At 62.3% G+C, this 16,847-nt stretch overlaps 1 protein-coding gene across 1 annotated transcript in view; it reads right to left on the bottom strand.

Moving 5' to 3' along the window:
- Positions 1-4,873: 4,873 nt before the first annotated feature.
- The window catches only part of PHF2 (PHD finger protein 2), a 37,387-nt gene continuing 25,413 nt past the window's right edge, over positions 4,874-16,847 (bottom strand). Inside the window, exons 13-22 of the mRNA XM_059410151.1 lie at positions 16,422-16,541; positions 15,892-16,007; positions 15,255-15,433; positions 15,096-15,166; positions 14,250-14,413; positions 9,867-10,141; positions 8,592-8,687; positions 8,104-8,213; positions 7,361-7,730; positions 4,874-6,764 (exon numbers count right to left, since the gene is read on the bottom strand). Of these exons, the coding sequence (XP_059266134.1) occupies positions 6,676-6,764; positions 7,361-7,730; positions 8,104-8,213; positions 8,592-8,687; positions 9,867-10,141; positions 14,250-14,413; positions 15,096-15,166; positions 15,255-15,433; positions 15,892-16,007; positions 16,422-16,541 (1,590 nt within the window). The 3' untranslated portion in view covers positions 4,874-6,675. The remainder of the gene's footprint in view (positions 6,765-7,360; positions 7,731-8,103; positions 8,214-8,591; positions 8,688-9,866; positions 10,142-14,249; positions 14,414-15,095; positions 15,167-15,254; positions 15,434-15,891; positions 16,008-16,421; positions 16,542-16,847) is intronic.

Raw genomic sequence — 16,847 nt, 5'->3', positions numbered from 1 at the left:
TGCCTGGTTTTTCAGCCCACCTGGCTCTCCCACAGCCTGGCAGCCACTCAGCCCCAGTGCCCAGCAGAGGGTGGGGTTGGAGACTGTCCTCAGGAGGGACATGGACTGGGACAGGACCACTTTGATCACCCAGCAGATGCCCTGAGATGTGGGGAACCCCACAGGCACTTAGTGGGGAGCCACAGAAGGCTACTGAGCTGGACAGCAACCAGAGAAAACAATGTATGAGGCTGAATGTGGAAATCAGAAGAAAGGAAATCAGAGACAGAGACAAGGCAGGACCAGTGTAAGGGAGGGTCCTGGGGGGCCTGATGGCTGCTGGTAGGGGGGTCCCAGGGAGGTAGGTCTGGTGTGGGGGGAGGATTTCTGGGGGGGGGGGCTCGAGGGCAGGTAGTGGGGGGGATCCCAGGGCTGGTATGGTAGGGTTCCTGGGGAAAGCTGAGGGTGGCTGGTGTAGGGGGTCCCAGGGAGGGCTAAGGGGGGGGCCAATGTGGGGACTTCTGGGACAGCTGAGGGAGCCAGCAGGTGCTGTGGTCTGACAGAACCAGAACTGACCCAGTCCAGGAGTGCAGGGAGAAGAACAGGTGAGGACCCCGACCCCCAGGATCCAAAGAACAAGGAGCAAGGGCTTGGAGCAGCTGCCTGGACGTGGGCGCGCTGGAGGAGGATCCATTTCACAGGGAGGAAGTCAAGGCCCACAGAACCAGGATCTTCCCTCTCCTTCCTACAAGCAGGCACATCCGCTGTTTGGGAAATGCAGTTTGCGGGGGGCCAGGAGGGACTGCAATCTTGAAATAACCCCGGCTGGAGCTGGGGGAGGCCGGCGGGCGCTCAGGCGGACGATTAATTACGAAGATCCCTCTCTGAGCCGGGTGTTTACGTGCATGCTCGTCTGTTTGGGGCCTGCAAATCCGTGTCAGATGTTAATGGAACAGCATCATTTTTCTGCTGAGGTGGCATCCCCAGGGATGTTTGGATGAGGCGGCCGGCAGGACTCGGCCTGGGAAAGGCAGGCCAGCGGCCCAGGAGGGAGGCCATTTGTCAGGCTGCCCGACAGCCCGGCCACCCCACCCAGGTCCCTCTGTCCACCAGGCTCTGAGGATGTGAACAGTAAGGACCCACTCAGAGAAGGAGGAGACTGCGGGGCGGATGCGAGTCTAACTGGGCACTGACACCGCAAACACAGGCCCCTGGGCCATGCCGGGCCATGTAAGGCCACCTGCATCCCAATGGAACCGGATCCCGATGCGGGCACTCTGCTGCAGGCTGTGGCAGTGAGGACGGAGGGCAGGCCGGTGGGAACACACTCCCACTCAGCTCCAGCTGCTGCCCCCCTCTGAACCTCTGCTTGCTGTCAGCGGAAGGAAGAGGCACAGAGATAGGAAGTGACTGGCCAAGATCACATGGCTAACAGGCCCTTGGGGCGGGAGGCCAGTGGCCCCTCTGTGTGAAGAGGGAGCTGAGGCCCTCCCTGAGGTCCCACAGCCAGGCATAGGGTGTCCCCCAGCAACTCCTCAAGCCAGTGATATTGCCACTCATCAAGGCAAGCATTTGGGGCCAAGTTCTGGAAGGAACCCTGGTCCTGGCAAGCTCTCCACCTACACTGTGCCCCACTATCCCTTAGGAAGATCACTCCTGCCCCAGGGTCTTTGCACAAGCTGTTCCTGCAAACCCAACACATACCTCAGGTCCTCTGCTCAAAGGCTGTCTCTCAGCCCCAGTCCATTCCTCCCATCAACACGCTGAGGGGGAGGCACAGTGGTACGCGATTAGCGGTGGGAAAGCTTGAAGCACTCTGCCCAGTACACAGTAGGTGCTCAGGAAAGGCAGCCACACGGGCACTATGGTATTTGATAGGAATCTTACACCACTCTGTTATCACTGGGAATTATTGTCACGCAGACTTGCTTTCACAGGGCTGGGAACCTGCCTGGATTTTTATGCCAGTAGCATCCTTTTTTAAGCCCTGGACAGGTTGCCCTCTTGATTCTCCTCCGTACACCTAAGGAGGACAGAGACCCTCTGCAAAGGATCCGCCTCAGTCTCCCTATCTGCAAAGAGGGCTCTTTAGTCAGGGCTGTGCAGAGTGGGATGGGTGGGGCCCAGAGGAAGAGGCAGGCTTGAAGATCCTTGTGTAGCCTTCAGAACTAGAGACCCTCATGGTGGAGGGGAAAGCCAAGTGAGGGGATGGCACCAGGGCCCTTTACAAGCTGCAGGTGCCACAGCATGGCCTGGCCGTGCTGCCTTGCCCAACTTTGAGGCCCCCTGCTCCAGCTGTCATCAGATGGCATCCCGCCTTGCCCCAGCCTCAGGGCCTTTGCACAGCAGCCCCCTTCTCTCTGCCCTGGCACAGCTCCTGCCCCAGGACCCAGGAACTGTCCTGCCTGGACCTGAATCCCAGGTCCACCAGCTGCGAGACTGCGTGCCTCGGTTTCCACACCATAAGATAAAGACAGTGCTAGGACCTTCCACAGAGGACAGCTGCAAGTGTGAGCCCACCAATACATGGCTGGTGCTGGCACAGGCCCTGGCGCACTGGCCGCTTACGCAGTTTAGGACGACGCCGACGGGACCGTGCTAACCCCCTTGCCTGCACTGCAGCGCGCTGACCACTCACTTCTCTGGAGCGGGGGCTGTCCCCTAGGCCAGGAGCCCCAGCGCCAACGCCACCCCCTGCCCCTCACACACCACAGCTAACCGAGCTCCCGCGTCCATCGCCCGCGGAGGCTGGTTCCCGGCCCTCCCCTGCCCCCTCGTGGTCACTCTCGGTATTTCCCCAAGGCACCAAGGGGGGCCCTTCTTTCCTGCTCATTTGGGGACTGGCTCCTCCCCAGGCTCCAGGCACCCAGGGAGGCAGTGGTGCAAAGCAGACCAGGTTGCCCCCAGTGCGGAGGTCCCGCCTGCATGGACACGACTCCCAGGGGACAGCAGCCCTGGGGGAGGGCGGGAGTCCCACAGGAACGTCTCCTGCCTTGGGGCCTTTGCTCCTGTTGCTACCGACATTTTCGTACCCCCACACTCCGCCGCAGGCGCTCCAGGAAACCTCTCGGTGACCTCCTCAGTAAAATGGGCTTCTGGTGGGCCTCGATGATGGCTCCAGAAGGTTCTCAGCACAGCGCCGGGCACGCAGCAGGTGTTTGCGCCCAAGGCGTGCAGCTGAACTCTGAAAGCCGAGTTGGGGAGCAGCGTGTGTGTTAACAGGAGGCACGGGGCGCGCGCCATGGCCCCTGGGCCGCCGGACGGACCAGGCCCACGGCAGCAACAAACAGCTCCGACGGCTCGGACGGCTGGCGTGCAGCTTTGTGTTGGCCCTTGCGACGTCCACGGCAGTCAGGCGGCTCTGTCCAGGACCGGCCTGCTTGGGGCGGGGGGCTCCCCGGCCCGCGTTCCGCTCATGCTGGCCGCGCTCCCGTCAGGCCGCTGGGAAATGGCGAGCCGGGGCCTCGCGTCAGAACGTGGGTGAGCGCGGCTGCACGCGGGGCTCTAGAGGAGGGAGAGGACCCGCCCAACCTCGCGGTGATCCGCACGCACGCACCTGCCCGCGCACGCACGCACCTGCCCGCGCGCGCACGCACCTGTCCGCGCACGCACGCACCTGCCGTGTCTGAGCCACGGCTCTGGGGGTGGGACCTCTGACCTCCAGCCGCTATGGCCTGCGCGTGTGCGCTCGCGTCAGGGAGCCCCGGAAGCCAGTGGTGAAATCTGGAGGGAGGCCTGGTGGCCAGAGAGCCAGAGAGCCAGGCCCTCTGTACGAACGGACTAAGCGGGGTCCCTGGGGGTCCCTGCTAGGAGGGTCTACTGTTGGGTGAGGAGCGGGTCTGCAGGCTGTGCTGGGAGCTCGCTCGGCACCCCCCCTCCCCACTTTATTGTCTGGGGCTATCGGCCACCTACGGAGAAGGGAGAAGACCCCAGGAGGCCAGAGCAGCACCCAGTCCCCGCAGTGCCCGCACAGGCACACCCAGAGATGCAGGCCCGGGGTCTGTGCTCAGATACACCCAGCCAGGGACCTTGTGGGGACCTCACACAGGCAGCCGGGGCCCTGGTGAGAGCAGAGGGCAAGGCCCGGGCACCCAGCAGCAGGGTTCCCCAAGGGCAGGCGGGGATGGGGCCTGGGGCACAGAGGATGCTGGGTGGCCCCTGGGAGCCTCTCCCTGGGCCCTGGGCCTCAGATCCCAGACAACCTTTGAAAGTCCAGTCCCAGTAGCCGCACAAATGGGCCGGGATGAGGCAGCTGCAAGCAGGATGAGCGGCCAGGCGGGGAATGTGTGGAGGCCACCACTTCGTGTGGGATCCAGCAGAGGGAACTGCGGGTTCAGGTACTTGAGAATGCCATATCCAAGGGCCCAGAGATGTCCAAGATGTCCAACAGAGGGGTAGCCCCTTCCAGGCAGGAGGATGGGTGCCTGGAGCCCAACCCTGACCCATCCTGAGCTCCCTTGAGGTCCTGGAGGTGCTCAGCCACGGTGTGGGATAGAGGATGTCTGCCTGGACACCCAGCAGGATGGAGGGAACCAAAGCTCAGACAGAAGGGGCGAGGAGGGCACCAGGTGCTACAGTTCTGTACTTCGTAACACATGGTACATAATGAATTCTGCCCCGCCCCCCACCCCTCTCAGCTGTGCCTCTGGAGGCTCCCGATGGATAGATGCCAGGCCTCTAAAGGCTGCCTGTCCCCATGGGCTCTTCTGGCGGCTCCTGCAGGCTGGTGCCAGGAGCTGCAGCTTTGGGGTGCAGGGCAGAGCACGCTTTCCGAGGGGATGGCTGGCCCCCGCATCTCCAGTCTGGGCCTGTGCCCCAGTCCCTGGGGCTCCCTCTCGCCACCCCCACCACGGGAGCCGCCGCTGGCCGATGAGCAGGAATGACACAGACAGGGTTCTGTACAAAACCTGAAATATTTTTACTCTTTTAAAACTTTGATCTAAGCTGCCTTAGACCTTAGGGACTCGATACAAGAGTAATATGAATTGGGAAATAAAACACTTTAATAGCCACGGTAAACTTTGTTAGAAATGTACATGTTGCCAAATAATAATAATAATAAATTTTTAAAAATAAAAGAGAACAGCTGGATGGCCGGGTTAGAGTATATAAATGTTCAACAAGGACAGGAAAGGAAGCCTCGCGGACGCCAGGACGGCACAGTGAGCGCAGCCAGCGCCCGGCGAGCTTGCCAGCCAGCCTTGGGGCCAGGCCTCGCGGACACGGCCCCCGGGGACAGGCGTATAAACAAAGCTCATAAGAAATGTACAAATATAAAAAGCTACAAACATTAATAAATTACAGCATCACAAAACACAGAAACACTTCACAAGGTGCTAAGTAAAATAACTGCATCCCCACCCCCTTCGCCAACGAGAAGGAAAGAAAGAGCTGGTGTCCGAGTCGAAGAGCCCTCTCCCGTCGCGTCTGGAGCGGGTCTCGTGCACGGCTGCTGCTGCAAAGACAGACAGAAGGCTCCACACACACCCACTTGTTTTTCAGGCAATACCTTAGTTCCTAAAAGAAAAAAGTAACACCAACAGGAACAGTAAACAGAAAGAAGGAAGGCAAAAACCAAGTGTTCATCATACTCGGCAAAAAACTCGTATAAATGTTAATGACGGACTCTCTAGAAAGAAATTCCTAAAGATACTTTTACTCTTATAAAAAAGAAGTTATTGAAAAAGCTATTTACACGCTACATTCTATGAAAAATATGCTTCAGGAGATAGATCTAAAATTAAAATACAGGATTGCCTGAGAAACAACTCCAGCCCCTCTGTGTCGACGGGCGGACATTCGGTCCAGGGTCCACCCAGGGACTCGACACCAAACACGGACAGATGACAGACAGACGTGCCGGGCCCCGTGTCCTCGGGCTGCCCCGCCGCCATCCGCCCCGCCAGGCGGGGTGTCTCGAATGAGAAGTGCTTCTCGGAGTGTAGCCAGTGGGGCAGCGGGGGCCCACCCTCATGGCTTAGCCTGGGCCCCTAGGCCCCACGTCGTGGCTGGGCCTGACCCTTCCAGGGGGACCCCATCACAGCGCCCCCACCCACTAACACACTGACCCTGCTGCCGGCCCCAGCATCCCAAGAAAGGCCCTGGCCATTCGGGGCACGACACCCACCATCCGGCCCGCCGGCCACCGGCCGGGGAGCACAGAGGCCCCTCTCCTGGCCGGGCCGCACGCTCTCTGGACTGTCTGAGAATCACTCGGGAAGAGTAGGGGGGCACATAAGACCCCACTTTCTCCTCCTCTTCCTCTCTAGTGTTCTTTGCCTTTTTTAAGCCTCTGGAGGCTACCAGCCTGTGGCCAGCTCAGACTCTGGGCCTGGTGAGCTTTGGCTCACTCCTCCTTCCTCAAAGGACTCGTGCTCCCAGCAGAGCTGCAGAAGCCCTGCGATCACACCCATACTCAGGGGTGCCCGGAGGCTCTCCTGAAACTGGAATGGTCCTCAAACGGGCAGGGCTGAGTTTCGGGAACTGGTCACTCTAAGCAACTTGAGAAAGGATGTCTGTCCACATCGGTGAGCTCCGCCTGCTGAAGCAACAGATGCTCGTATGGGGGGAGTGGTGGCCGGGAGGGGGCCAGGCCCTCCCCGGGGTGAGGCAGCGCGGCCACCCTCCTGGGGGCTGATGTTCTAGCGGGGCTCCGGGGGTCCTGAGCGGAGCGGAAGGATCCTGGCTTTCCAAACTTTAAAGGAGCAGTTTTCCGTTCCGATGAATTTTCAAAATTTTCCCGAGCCTCTGCTTGGCGGTGGCCATGCCCTTCTTTGTACGTTTTCCTGCAGCCAGGGAAGGAGATGGGGAAATGCCAGGTGAGCAAGAGACCAGAGGAGCCCTACTAGACCCCCGTTGTCTCCGGAAGATGGACCTCCGAGACCTGAGCCCCAGCCACTCCAGTCCCTGCAGAACCATCAGCGGCCAGCAGAGTGCCCTGCCTGAGGCTGCACTGACAGGGACAAGGGACAGCATCACTCCAGAGTGAGGCCCGTCCTTCCACCTGGCAGCAGGAGCCACGCTCCTCGTGTCCATGGCCAGCTGGGTCTTACGGCCAGGATACGGGCAGATCAGGGGCCTGGGGAGAGTGAGAACCTAGTAGGCAGTCCCACTGCCAAATCATGTAGGGGACCCTGGATCCCCTCACGCCCCGCCCAGAGAACCCTCAGCAAACAGCTAAGCCAGGCTCCAGCGTTGAGGCCACCAGCCCAGCCTCTGCCCCATGAGGGACCGTAGCTTTTGGTCTTGAGAGGGACTGTTTCTTCCCCACACTAGCCAAGCACGTGGCTACAGACACAGGGCCATGGTGACACAGAGCAGGCCCGTGGTCCCCGCAGTGCTGACCGAGAGCAGGGTTGCTCAGGGCGCGCGGGCACGGTACCTTTGGCAGCGGTGTTGTTGGGGGATGACGCAGAGGGCCGCCTCTGTGTGAGGAAGACCCCAGGGGCCATGGGCTGGGAGGCACGGCCAGCCTGGGCCCCTGAGAAGGCTCCGGCTGCGGTGTACTCGTGATCCGCCAGGCTGCTGCTGTGCGCCTCGGGCGGGGGCTCGGGCGAGCTGCCCTCCTGTGAGGCCTGGCTGCTGGCCGTGCTGGTGGAGGCCGGGGTGGTGGAGGCCGACGTGGTGGAGGCCGACGTGGTGGAGGCCGACGTGGTGGAGGCCGACGTGGTGGAGGCCGAGGCCGAGGGGGAGGGGGTGTTGGGAGCCGGCTTCCTTTTGGTGTTCTTTTTCTTCCTACTCTTCTGCTCCTCCTTTGAAGGAAGCATAGGAGCCAACTTCAGACACCAAAGAGCTGGTCCCCAGCAGCAAAAAGGGATAGGCCCACGCCCACTCACCGCAAACCCCAGAGAAGCGCCGGGGCCTGTGTGCAGACCAGCATGCCCCCTGTACGAGGGGACGTGTCCTCTGCCCCCTCACCCCCCTCATAACCGCCCCCCAACAGACTCAGAGCTGCCGGGGGACCCACTGCCAGCTCCCACCTCCCCAGCTGCACACTGCCAGGGCTCAGCAGTACTCAGACGTCCCCAACCCTCTGATAGCTCCCAGCCTGGGCAGGCTGGCCATAGGGCCAGGAAGGTGCAGAGGCATCTGGGGAGCCTGAGCCCAGGCAGGGCCCCTCCTCACCTGTTGGGACAGCTTGGCGGCGGCAGCTGCCAGCCCGGTCTCGATGGAGGCTACTCTGGTGCCCTCACGCACAGGCCTGTCCTGCCTTGGCACCGACGGGCCAACCCTCGCTGTGGGAGAGAACACCACCCTGCCTGGAGCGGCCACCCATCCCCTGAAACACCTCCCAGCCTCCTCGACCCTGCCCCAGTCTGTCCCTGAGTCATGGGGAGGGTCAACATGAGCCCCAGTGGGAAGGGCCCCCATGCCAGCAAGACAGGAGAGCAGGCAGGGGTCACACAGACAGTGGACCAGACCTCCACCCCACTGGCTGCCATGACCCAGCCAGGTGCAAAGACGGGACGAACCAGCTGAAGGACTGGCCTCCTCAGAGCCCCGGTCAGGCTCCCGCAGGCAGCCAGCCCCACCAGCACCCCTCACAGAGCCAGGGGGGCCCACAGTTCTCAAGCCAGAGGGATGGGCAGGGGATGCGTTGCCCACAGCACTACCTGTGGGACTGTAGGGAGCATCGTCAGAGCCTTTCCTCCGCTTGGACCGGGACTTGAAGACCGGACTGTCCTCGTCAGACTCCAGGGAGGGGTAAACTAGGGGGCGGGGGGAGAAAGGCCTGAGCCGGCAGTGCCACTGGGGGATGGGGGCTTCAGGCGGCCACACGCACGGGCACAGGCAGCCCCAGGGAGGGCAGGGATTGGTCAGACAAGAGGCCCTGGCAGCCCCCACAGGTCCCGCCCCAGCCTGGCTGCAGTGTCCACTGCTTCCTTCTCTGCAGCTGTCAGAGAAGAAAACATCCCAAGTCTATCGGAGCGAGTCTGCGATGGCGGAGCCCCATCCAGGAGCCCTGGGCGACTCCCAGGTGCCTCCACTACAGCTGTGTCCTCGCACCCAGGGCCTGCCCACTCCCCACAGGAGGCTAGAAAAGGGGCTCCCTGCTGTCTGTCCACCAGCTGCGGCCGGGCCAGCCTCTCCTTAGGAGGGCGCTCCAGGGGCAGGAGTGTGAGCGCAGGGCATCAGGACCACACCAAAGGCAGACCCTGCACCACCGGGGCCAGTATATCGCTGGCCCGGGGGCACCCTACACATCCCTGAGGGGCAGGCCAAGCACGCAGGCAGGTGCGCATTCCTGAGTCCTGCATGTACAGGGCCCGGAGGACTGGGGTAGGGCGTGAGGGGTCATGCCCCTCAGGATCCCTGCTCTGCCCCCCTCAGATGTGGGCCACTCTGGGCCTCAATGTTGTTATCCACACAGAGACACGCAGAGCAGATGGGGTCTCAACGTGTCTGTGAGTATATGGTCACGTGGGGGATGGCTGGGCTGGTCCTCAGAAGGCAACATGGGAATGGACCCTCAACCCAGCACGCCCCCTCCCAGGTCCCTGCCCGGGGACACCACGGCCATGGGCACACAATGACCCCTGCACCCGCATTCACAGCAGCAGTGATCACAGTGACCAAGAGGAGGAAGCCACCAGGCGTCTACCGGCAGCGGACATGGGCACGTGTGGGGCCGTGAAGAGCCCGTGAAGGACGGCCTGCACCCAGGACCCGATGCACGCGGACAGGGAGACCCGGGGCTGGGGCCGGGGCGGATGTCCTTCTGGGCGGTGACTACGGCACGCCCTCCACCGAGTTACATGCTTCCTCAGGCCGACTTCTCCATGTCCTAAAGAAGGGCCAGGGGTCGGCACAAGGACGAGCCCCAGCGGCACTGCGGAGAGGCCCCAGGGGGCAGGCCAGAGCCCGCCCACACCCCCCACAGGGCTCACCGTAGTCCGAGTCCTTGAAGCAGGCGTCTAGGTGGTCCTGCTCCTCTTCATAATCGTCCAGGTCCACGCTGTTCTTGGCTGCCCGCTTCAGCAGCCGCTTGCCCGCACTCTTGCCGCCACCCCCGTTCTTCCGGGCACCGTGGGCCACCAGTGAGCTGCCCTTGGCCTGGCCGGCGCCCCACGTGGTCTGCAGGCAGGAGTCAGAGGCCTGAAGGTTGGCCATGGACAGCATTCCCTGAATGGCTTCCTGCGTGCTGGGGGAGGCTGGGGGCTGGCTGGAGGCACAGAGAGACAGGCACTCAGCCCACGGCCCACGGCACTCGGCCCACGGCCCACGGCACTCGGCCCATGGCCCATGGCCCACGGCATTCAGCCTACAGCCCATGGCACTCAGGCCACGGCCCATGGCATTGAGCCCACAGCCTGTGCCCCATAGCACTCAGCCTACAGCCCACAACCCATGCCACTTAGCCCACAGCCCATAGCCCGTAGCACTCAGCCCAGAGCCCCGGTATTCACCCCATGTAGCCTAAGGCACTCAGCCCACAGCCCACAGCTCATGGCTCTCAGTCCACGGCACACATACTCTGCCGACAAACCCACGACCCACAGCACTCAGTCCACGGCCCACAGCACTCAGCTCACAGCCCACACCCCATAGCCCACAGCACTCCATCCAGGCCCACAGCACCCTCCCACCAAGTGGTCAGAAGAGAGCTTGGGGTACAACATAGTGGTAGCTGATGACCCCCACTTAAAAAAGGCCAGCTCTCTGCCCCCACTCTCTACAGGGACAGAGAAGGGCACATAAGGGACATAAGGAGGCGTAAGAGAGAGGAGGGGGCAGAGAGAGGGGGGACGTCCATTCCTGTCTCTGATCACAACTTCTCTCTCCCACCTGCTCTTTACCTGATGGCCACACAACAGCTCAGATCCTTTCCCAATGCCACCTTGTGCTGACCTGACCCCAGCACCCACTGCCCCCAGTGCTCTGCCCTGCCCCTTTGCCCACCCCCACGCCCCCTCCTTCCAGTTATACCAGCTCCCCTCCCTCCAGGACCCAGTGAGGCTGTGCCACCACCTGGCCCCGTACTCTCTGCTGGCCTGGGCTCTGGGAAGGAGAGGCAGGCCCCAGGACCCAGTGAGGCTGTGCCACCACCTGGCCCCGTACTCTCTGCTGGCCTAGGCTCTGGGAAGGAGAGGCAGGCCCCCTCGCCACCCCCGTGCACAGCAGGGTCCTGGATATGGCTAGACGGAGAGAGATCTCCAAGCCCAGGCCCGGGCTCCTCCAGAAGCTTCACTCTCCTTCTCAGCCCAGCAAACCCTCCCTTGGGATCCTTCTGGGCCTCCTCGGGGGACCTCCTCAGCTCAGCCCAGGAAGCTCCCAGTGGCCCTGGCCCAGCAGGCAGCTCCCCTCGGGGGCTGTTTCTGGCTCTTGTCCTTGCCTATCACCCCAGCCTGTGGGCCACTGGGAATAGGACAGCCCATTCTGGTCTGCGGGGCCCCCAGTCAAACCATGCATCGGGCACTCCTAAGCAGACCCTCCTTCCACTCCCTGGACCCCCAGGAGACAAGAGCAGGAGCCAGATATGGGGTGAGGGACCCATAGGCCGGCTTAGGCCTCCTCCCCATCACAGACCCAAAAGGCCCAAGGAGCAACTGCAGGGCCCCATCCTATGTCTGACCTCCAGCACCGCCCTCACCCTGCCTGCCCCATGTGCCCCCCCCAGGGGATCAACCAACTTGCAGGGCTACTGTGACCCCAAAGCAATACCCGAAGTGTCAGTGCACACACACCCTTCTGAGGGGGTTCTGCAACATGTACATCTCATCGGCTCTCACACCACACCACCCCAACCCCCACCACCAAGTGCTAGATGCATGTTTAGTAAGACCGTTAAAATGAAAGGGGCATGTGTCCCCACTCAGAAATGAGAGCTTCCCAAGCCTGGGGCTGGGGAGACTGAGTTGGCCCCCAGGGAGCACAAACACAAACCATCCCCCCAGGTCCTGGGGGCCCCGTGAAGCAAGCTGGGACAGAAGCGGTCCTGCCGGTCATACCTGGGGTCCAGGCCAAGGACTCTGGCCTTCTCCCACAGGCAGCCCTCCACAAATACCACCTCCCCAGGCCCCATCCCAGACACACTGGACCACAGTGTTCTGGTTTCTACTGGAACCAAATAGGACTGCAGTTCGAAAGCCAGAAGAGTGGGAAAATCAGTCTGGGCAGACCCCCTGTGGAGTCGGGAGCTCCTGGCCCCTCTGCTCCACCCCCGTGATGCTGCCTGCCCCGTCCAAGCTGCGCAGCCAAAGGGCTGTCCAGGTCCGACCAGGAACACACAGCGTCTCATTGCTGCACCAGACTGCCAACCTGCACGGAAACAGCAGGAGCCCCCAGCTGGCCCAGCACCCACGACGCTCAGCTCTCGGGCGTGGATGTGGCCCCACCAAGGCTGGGAAGACACCAGGTTTCCCACAGGGACGGGAGGGCAGGGGGCCAGGACACCCACCGCGAGTGACCCCCCGGTGCCGGCGTGGTCCCAGCCCAGCTCCGCCACCCCCGAGAGGAGGCCAGTGGAGCCCAGGGCCGCACGTGGCATGGGCCGCCGGTCTACCCACATGGGCCGGTGAATCAAGGGGCAAAGTCAAAGTAACACACATGGAAAATAATCTCTTAATCTTCCAATTATCATACCAAAATCCTCTCCCCTCACCCCCCCGCAGTAAACACTCCACAAACCATCCACAAGAAATTAACATATTTCCCTCCATTTTTTTTTCAGCTGTTTTTTTCACAACAGTGAAAACTTAAAACAGAGCAAACGGACCATCAAAAACTGACCTGCTCTCCAAACGGGAGACTGGAGAGAGGAACTGCCCGCGGCAGGCAGCAGGGGTGGGCCTGGCAGGCACGTGTGCACACACGCGGGCGGGTGTGAGGGCACATGTGCATGTCTGCAAAGCAGTGAGCAGCACACCTACACGCTGGCCACCCTCCTCTCTGGGGCTGAGCCCATGCCACAGGGCCGCTCCTGGAAAGGGGGTCACAGGTCGACTGCCCCCAGCACAGGGGCCTCAGGCCAAAGTCCTGACATAGCACATCTGCCCGAGAGGGGCCCATGTCTGCACATGGACAGGAACCCCTGGGCACTGAGCGGGAGTGCACACTCAGAGGGCCACCAGGAGGGCTGCCAACACCCCCAGCCCCCCTGCTGCCCCCAGGGAGAAGGTGTCTCTGGCTGTCTGGGAACCCAGCCCGGCGCACACCACAGACATTCCCGAAAGAAGGCCAGAAGCCCTTCCCAACACGGCCTAATCCGCTTCCCTGGGCTCCAGTGTGTCTGACGCTGGCCAGCGGTGTGGCCTCCTCGCCAGCTTGTGCAGCTCTGGGACCTCGATTCCAGACCCAGGTTTGGAGGCAGATTGAGAGGGCTGAGCACTGCTCAGGCCGTGAGAGCCCCACCTTCCTCAGGCAGGTCACCCCTGCTGGACGTCACCGCCCAGCACGGGGGACCTTCTGGAGTCCCCACCCCCGGGGTCTGTCATCAGGCAGACAGGGGATTCTGGCCCTGCCTGGGCCGCCTCCTGGCAGCGTGCCCTTGACCCAGCTGTCCTATGTGAGAGTTGCTGCTGTCCTAAGGACGAGCAGGGCAGTAGAGGTCCCCTGTTGGGGACGCCCTGATCCCTCAGTTATGTCTGCGGTACTTGTGAAAATCCCCTGTAAAAAAACCCGACCACAAAGCTTAAAAACCAAGTTTAACTGGATGGAGAGTCTTCAACCGGGACCATCACCACAGAAACGAGCAGAGGCCCTTCATCCAACAACGCGTGGAGGGATCCATCCATTTCTCTCCCATCAGGGGCCTGGGCTGGGCAGGACTGGGCCGGAGGGACCCTGCCACCCAGGCCTCCCCGGCTGCAGTGAGGGGGCTCCCTGGACGCACCCGTGGCTCGGGGCCATCTGGCTTGGGTGTGGTCACCTGGGAACCCAGCAGATCCAGCCCCACCTCTCAGCTCTTCTGTCCCCAAGCTCGGAAGCGACCGTCTCCCTCCCTGTGGGTGAGGTCTCTGCCGCGTCGGGTCCCAGAGACCCCAAGTGCCCTTGACCAGAGCCCAGCCCTGCTCCTCCACTGACTCCCAGGGAGGGCAGCCCCTACACACGTCTCTCAGGCTCCCCCCATCTACACATCCAGGAGCTCCACAGACCCTGGGGGCCAGCGGAACCAGCCCCCACTCATCGCCCTGGCGGTCCGGCACCACCCCTGCTGGGGCAGAGTCCTGCTCTGGCCGCCCTGACTCCGGAGGGGGCCCAGGTTGCCCCCTCACGCCCACTGCCACAACCACCACGCCCCACCTTGCAGAAGGCCGGGGCCCTCTGCACACCTGTTGGGGTTGTACTCCAGCGCGCCGACCTCCTCGCTGGCCTGCAGCAGGTCCAGGATGCCCGCCGCCGAGCCCGCGCCCTCCTTCTTCCCTTTGGCGTGGCGGGCGGGCTTGGTGTCCGTGTCGATGTGCAGCAAGCCCTCGTCAGAGGAGTCGTCACTCTGCTGCGGGGATGAAGCCACAGGTCAGAGGCAGTTTGGGGGAGAGCTACTGGTTCCCTTTGGCCATAAAAAGACGTTCCTCCGAGTCTGTGAAGAGCTGGCCCTTGGAATGCGCACTGCGGGCAGGGCTGGAGCCAGGGCTTTCTGCTGGGACTGCCGGCCTCCCCAAAGGGCAGAGCGATCTTCACGCCCTGCCCTGTGGCCCCATGAGCCCCAGTTCTGACCACAGGTGCGAGAGGAGCCGTGTGGCTGGGCAGGAAGCAGATGGGAGCTCACGCCCGTGCTCGGGGACCCCAGTCAGACCCTGGCTGCTGGCTCTGTGGGGACCCTGGCCTCCTTGGAAGCAGCCTCCATGTCCTGGGTTGGAGGTGGCCTGACTTCAGCTCCCACAGCACAGAGCAAGGCCTGGCCCCACATCTCCCCATTCGTTATCTTTGAGGGCGGGGTGGCCACTCACTGAGACCCACAGACTTCCATGTGCTCCGTCTTCATCACTCATCTGTGGGGCCCATGGCCAGAACCCAGGCCACCCTCCCCATGAAAACGCCTGAGACAAGGCAGAAGATGACCCCGTTTGCAGTCCCCACGCCAAGCCGTGAGGCCCGTCCCACTGCATGGCAGGACCGCCCGAGAAAGGGAAGGAGCCCTGGCTTGGCCTCCTGGGGCCCAGCACCCACGTCCTTACCTTGTAGAGTGCCGAGTCCAGCTTTGGCTTTGAGGCGGGCGTGGGCAGTGGCTCCTTCCCATCCAGCAAGACTGAAACACAGCAGACATGCATCTGGCAGAGGCCCCGGGAGGACGGCCGCTCCCCACCCTCAGTCCCCACCCTCACTCCCGCACTCACAAGACAGATCCCTCCTGGGGGCGCTCCTCTTCCTCCTGATGGGAAACTCGTCGATCTTGAGCTCCCCGTCGTCCGACACGTACTCGTACTCGTCCCGCACCGGCGGGGGCTTGTCCTCCTTGAAGCTCTGCACGGCCCCAAACACGCCTGGGCTGGGCTGCGGCTTGAGGGCCTTGGAGCTGGGGGGGGCACGAGTGAGTCACTCAGTGCTCCCCCGCACTCCATCCTGGGCCTCAGAGGACCAGCCGCTGGCCACACACCTCCAGGAAGCCCTCCTGACTTCTCAGGCCCCAAAGGCCCCAGAGATTTTTCCTCCATAGCCCCCATCTCAGCCATAATTTTAGGTACACTTGAGAAGAGCGGGTTCACACTGCTCTCTGGGCCCAAGGCCGGGACCCTGACCCGCCCTACCCAGCCCACGACAGCAACTGAGCTAATAGCCGTCGAGTCACGTCCTTCCCCTCTGCGCCACCCCCACCCCCACCCATCGGAGCTATCAGCCCGGGAGGCAGGGAAGGGGTCTGCCTGCTCAGGAGGTGAGCCTCACCTGGGAAGCCCTCCGTGAGGGCATGTGTGTGTGGGGGGGGGGGTGCACGTGTGACGGGCGAGGGGCACGTGTGCATGAGGACGCACATACCCCAGCAGTCTCTTGTTGAAGGAGAATGAGAACTTGGGGTCCTTGCCCCCTGACAGAGGGCACTTCTCCAGCCTCTGCTCTTCCTCCATCTTCAGTAGGGAGTCAGGTTTGCTGTTCTGAAAAGCAAACCCGGGACCGTCCTTGAGCCTCACACAGGCAACCAGTAGGCAGAGGCGCTGGGACAGGCCAGCCTCCTCCCTCTGACCGCATCATCCTGGAAACCCCCTTCTCTGCAGCCCCTGCACGGTTCGGCTCCAGGGAGTGTGAGTTCAAGGTGGGCTATCCATGAGCTCAGACAGTGATGCACTTGGCCCCTTTGGCCAGAAGGCACCCAACCCTACGGACGATGGCCCCACAGAAGCCACACTTACACCCACACCTTCACTGCCCGCCCTGGGGCCAGGAGGAAACACGCCTCCACTCATACCACCAAGCCCATGCACACCCCCCCACACCCCCTTCTCAAAGAACACAGCCCCCCAGAGGGCAGGTCCACACACCTGCACACACCTGCACACACACAGCCTCACCTTGTACTTCCACTTGGCTTCTGACTTGCTCTTAGTTTGCTCTCGGATTTCTAGCCTCTCCATGTCATTCTGCGAGCTGATTGCCTCCTTGTTGGGCACACTCAGGACACTCTTTGTGGCCTAGGAAACAGCAGTCATGACCCAGCAGTGGACGTGGGAGGGTGTCGAGGATCCCTGAGGCTACAGGGCAAAGCAAGAGCCACACAGCACAGAGCCCCTGCCTCCTGCAGGCTCACATGCAGCCGCCCATCCACCCATGCGTCCGTCCGCCACCCGTCCGTCATCCGTCCGTCCGTCATCCGTCCGTCATCCATCCGTCACCCGTCCGTCATCCGTCCGTCCATCACCCGTCCGTCACCCGTCCGTCACCCGTCCGTCCATCATCCGTCCATCATCCGTCCGTCACCCGTCCGTCATCCGTCCATC

This window comes from Mustela nigripes, chromosome 9 (assembly GCF_022355385.1).
Source record: "Mustela nigripes isolate SB6536 chromosome 9, MUSNIG.SB6536, whole genome shotgun sequence".
Classification (NCBI taxonomy): Eukaryota; Metazoa; Chordata; class Mammalia; order Carnivora; family Mustelidae; genus Mustela; species Mustela nigripes.
The sequence above is the reverse complement of the archived record's forward strand: the minus strand, read 5'-3'. Positions and strand labels throughout refer to the sequence as shown.